Source organism: Corvus brachyrhynchos, unplaced genomic scaffold (assembly GCF_000691975.1).
Source record: "Corvus brachyrhynchos isolate BGI_N302 unplaced genomic scaffold, ASM69197v1 scaffold303, whole genome shotgun sequence".
Lineage (NCBI taxonomy): Eukaryota > Metazoa > Chordata > Aves > Passeriformes > Corvidae > Corvus > Corvus brachyrhynchos.
The window spans coordinates 223,165-225,695 of NW_008237429.1; the positions used below are offsets into that span (position 1 = coordinate 223,165).

General features: G+C 55.2%; 1 protein-coding gene across 1 annotated transcript in view; it reads left to right on the top strand.

Moving 5' to 3' along the window:
* Positions 1 to 2,531, top strand: part of LOC103613521 (rho guanine nucleotide exchange factor 11) — a 33,401-nt gene that overhangs the window by 20,742 nt on the left and 10,128 nt on the right. Inside the window, exons 23-27 of the mRNA XM_017731151.1 lie at positions 28 to 209; positions 940 to 1,019; positions 1,127 to 1,252; positions 1,326 to 1,443; positions 1,847 to 1,959. Of these exons, the coding sequence (XP_017586640.1) occupies positions 28 to 209; positions 940 to 1,019; positions 1,127 to 1,252; positions 1,326 to 1,443; positions 1,847 to 1,959 (619 nt within the window). The remainder of the gene's footprint in view (positions 1 to 27; positions 210 to 939; positions 1,020 to 1,126; positions 1,253 to 1,325; positions 1,444 to 1,846; positions 1,960 to 2,531) is intronic.

Here is a 2,531-nt window from a genome sequence, read left to right on the forward strand (position 1 = left end):
CCCGACCTCATCGACGTGCACAGGGAGCTTCATCCCAAAATCCCACACCCCGCAATCCCGAAACCCTGAAATCCTCAAAGCCCAAAATCCCGGAATTCCTGGCCCCACCGGTCCCCAAAATCCCAGCGGGAATCTGCTCCCTCCCCTAAATCCTGACCCCGCTGGGATCCCGCTCTGCCCCAGCCAGCCCGACCTCGTCAACATCCACAGTGAGCCCAAAATCCCCAAATCCCCGAATCCTGAAATCCCAAAATCCCCAAATCCCCGAATCCCGAAATCCCCAAATCCTGAAATCCCAAAATCCCCGAATCCCAAAATCCCCAAATCCCCGAATCCTGAAATCCCCAAATCCTGAAATCCCGAAATCCCTTAATCCCAAAATCCCCAAAATCCCTGAATCCTGAAATCCCAAAATCCCCAAATCCTGAAGTCCCCAAATCCCCAAATCCTGAAATCCCAAAATCCCTAAATCCTGAAATTCCAAAATTCCCGAATCCCAAAATCCCCAAATCCCCGAATCCTGAAATCCCCAAATCCCACTGGGAATCTGCTCCTTCCCAAACCCCCGACCCCGCTGAGCTCTGCAGTGAGGCTCCTCCCAAAATCCCCCTTTTCCAGATCCTGGCTTTTCCCAGGATTCTCCATCCTGGGACCTTTCCCTTGTGGCCCTCACCCCTCTTCCCGTCGTTCCCTCTTTTTCCCTCTTTTTCCCTCTTTTTTCCCTCTTTTTTCCCTCTTTTTTCCCTCTTTTTCCCTCTTTTTCCCCTCCTTTTCCCTCTTTTCCCTCTCTTTTCCCCCTCCCAGCTCCCGTTTTTTCCAGGATTTTCCATCCCAGACCACACTTTGGGTGTCCCCCCCCCTCTTCCCCCCATCCCCCATTCCCAAACCCTCCGGGATCCTTCCCAGCCCCCCCTCCCTGACCCGTCCCTCCACTCCCAGATTCCCTCTCGGAATCCATGAAGAAGCTCCGGGAAGAGGGACCAATCATCCGGGAAATCGGGGATTTGATGCTGGCCCGGGTGAGGAGCAGCGGCCAAACCTCCTTTGTCCTCTCCGAGCTGGATCGGGGAATTCCAGGGCGGGATTTCGGCGATCCCTGACCCCGTTTTCCCACGGGAATTCCCAGTTTGACGGCGCAGCCAAGGAGGAATTCCAGAGGGTGGCCGCCACCTTCTGCTCCTACCAATCCATCGCCCTGGAGCTCATCAAGACCAAGCAGCGCAAGGAGAGCCGCTTCCAGCTCTTCATGCAGGTCCGGCCGTCATTCCAGAGGGTTTTCCCGGGGTTTTTTATGGAATTCTGAGGGGCTTTTCCCCGCTCCCCAGGAGGCCGAGAGCAACCCGCAGTGCCGGAGGCTGCAGCTGAAGGATTTGATCGTGTCGGAGATGCAGCGGCTCACCAAGTACCCGCTGCTCCTGGAGAACATCATCAAGTGCACCGAGGGTAAACTCCGGCATTCCCCGGAATTCCGGGGGTTCCGCCCGCAATTCCTCACCCGCGGGGTTCTCTCCTCCGTGGGTTCGCGGGAATTCCGCGGTGGAGGGAAGGGAGAAGGGAAATTCCCAAATTGCAGAGGGGATTCTGGGTGATTCCGGAGGGGAATTCGGGATCTGATCCCAGGGAATGGGACAGGACAAGAGGGAACGGCCTCGGGCTGTGCCGGGCTTGGAGATTTGGGAGGATTTTTCCAAATCGTGGGAAAAGGGTTGGGAACCGCATCCGTTTTTGTTTGAAAATCCCCATTCCCACACCCCGTTTTTCCCTGGAAATCTCCCGTTTTTCCCTGTTCATCCCCCATTTTTCCATGGAAAAACCCCCATTTTTCCCATTTTCCCCATTATCCCAGCCGGCTCCCCAGAGCAGGAGAAGCTGTGCCCTTTCCCACACCAAGTTTGCCCCATTTCCCCACAGATTTCCCCCATTTCCCCACAGATTTCTCCCATTTCCCCATGGATTTCCCCCATTCCCCACAGATTTCCCCATTCCCCACAGATTTCCCCCATTTCCCCATGGATTTTCCCCATTCCCCACAGATTTTTCCCCATTCCCCACAGATTTTCCCCATTCCCCCGTGCATTTCCCCCATTTCCCGTGGATTTCCTCCGTTCCCTGTGGATTTCCCCCACAGATTTTTCCCCGTTTCCCATGGACTTCTCCCATTTCCCCACAGATTTCCCCCATTCCCCTGCATTTCCCCCATTTCCCCGTGGATTTCCCCCACAGATTTCCCCCATTCCCCATGGATTTCTCCCATGGATTTTCCCCATTCCCCACGGATTTTCCCCACGGATTTTCCCCATTTCCCCACAGATTTCCCCCATTTCCCATGGATTTTCCCCCATTTCCCTGTGCATTTCCCCCATTTCCCACAGATTTCCCCCATTCCCCACGGATTTTCCCCACTGATTTCCCCCATTCCCCTGTGCATTTTCCCCATTCCCCGTGCATTTCCCCCCTGGATTTCCCCCATTCCCCCACAGATTTCCCCCATTCCCCATGGATTTCCCCCATTCCCCACGGATTTTCCCCAC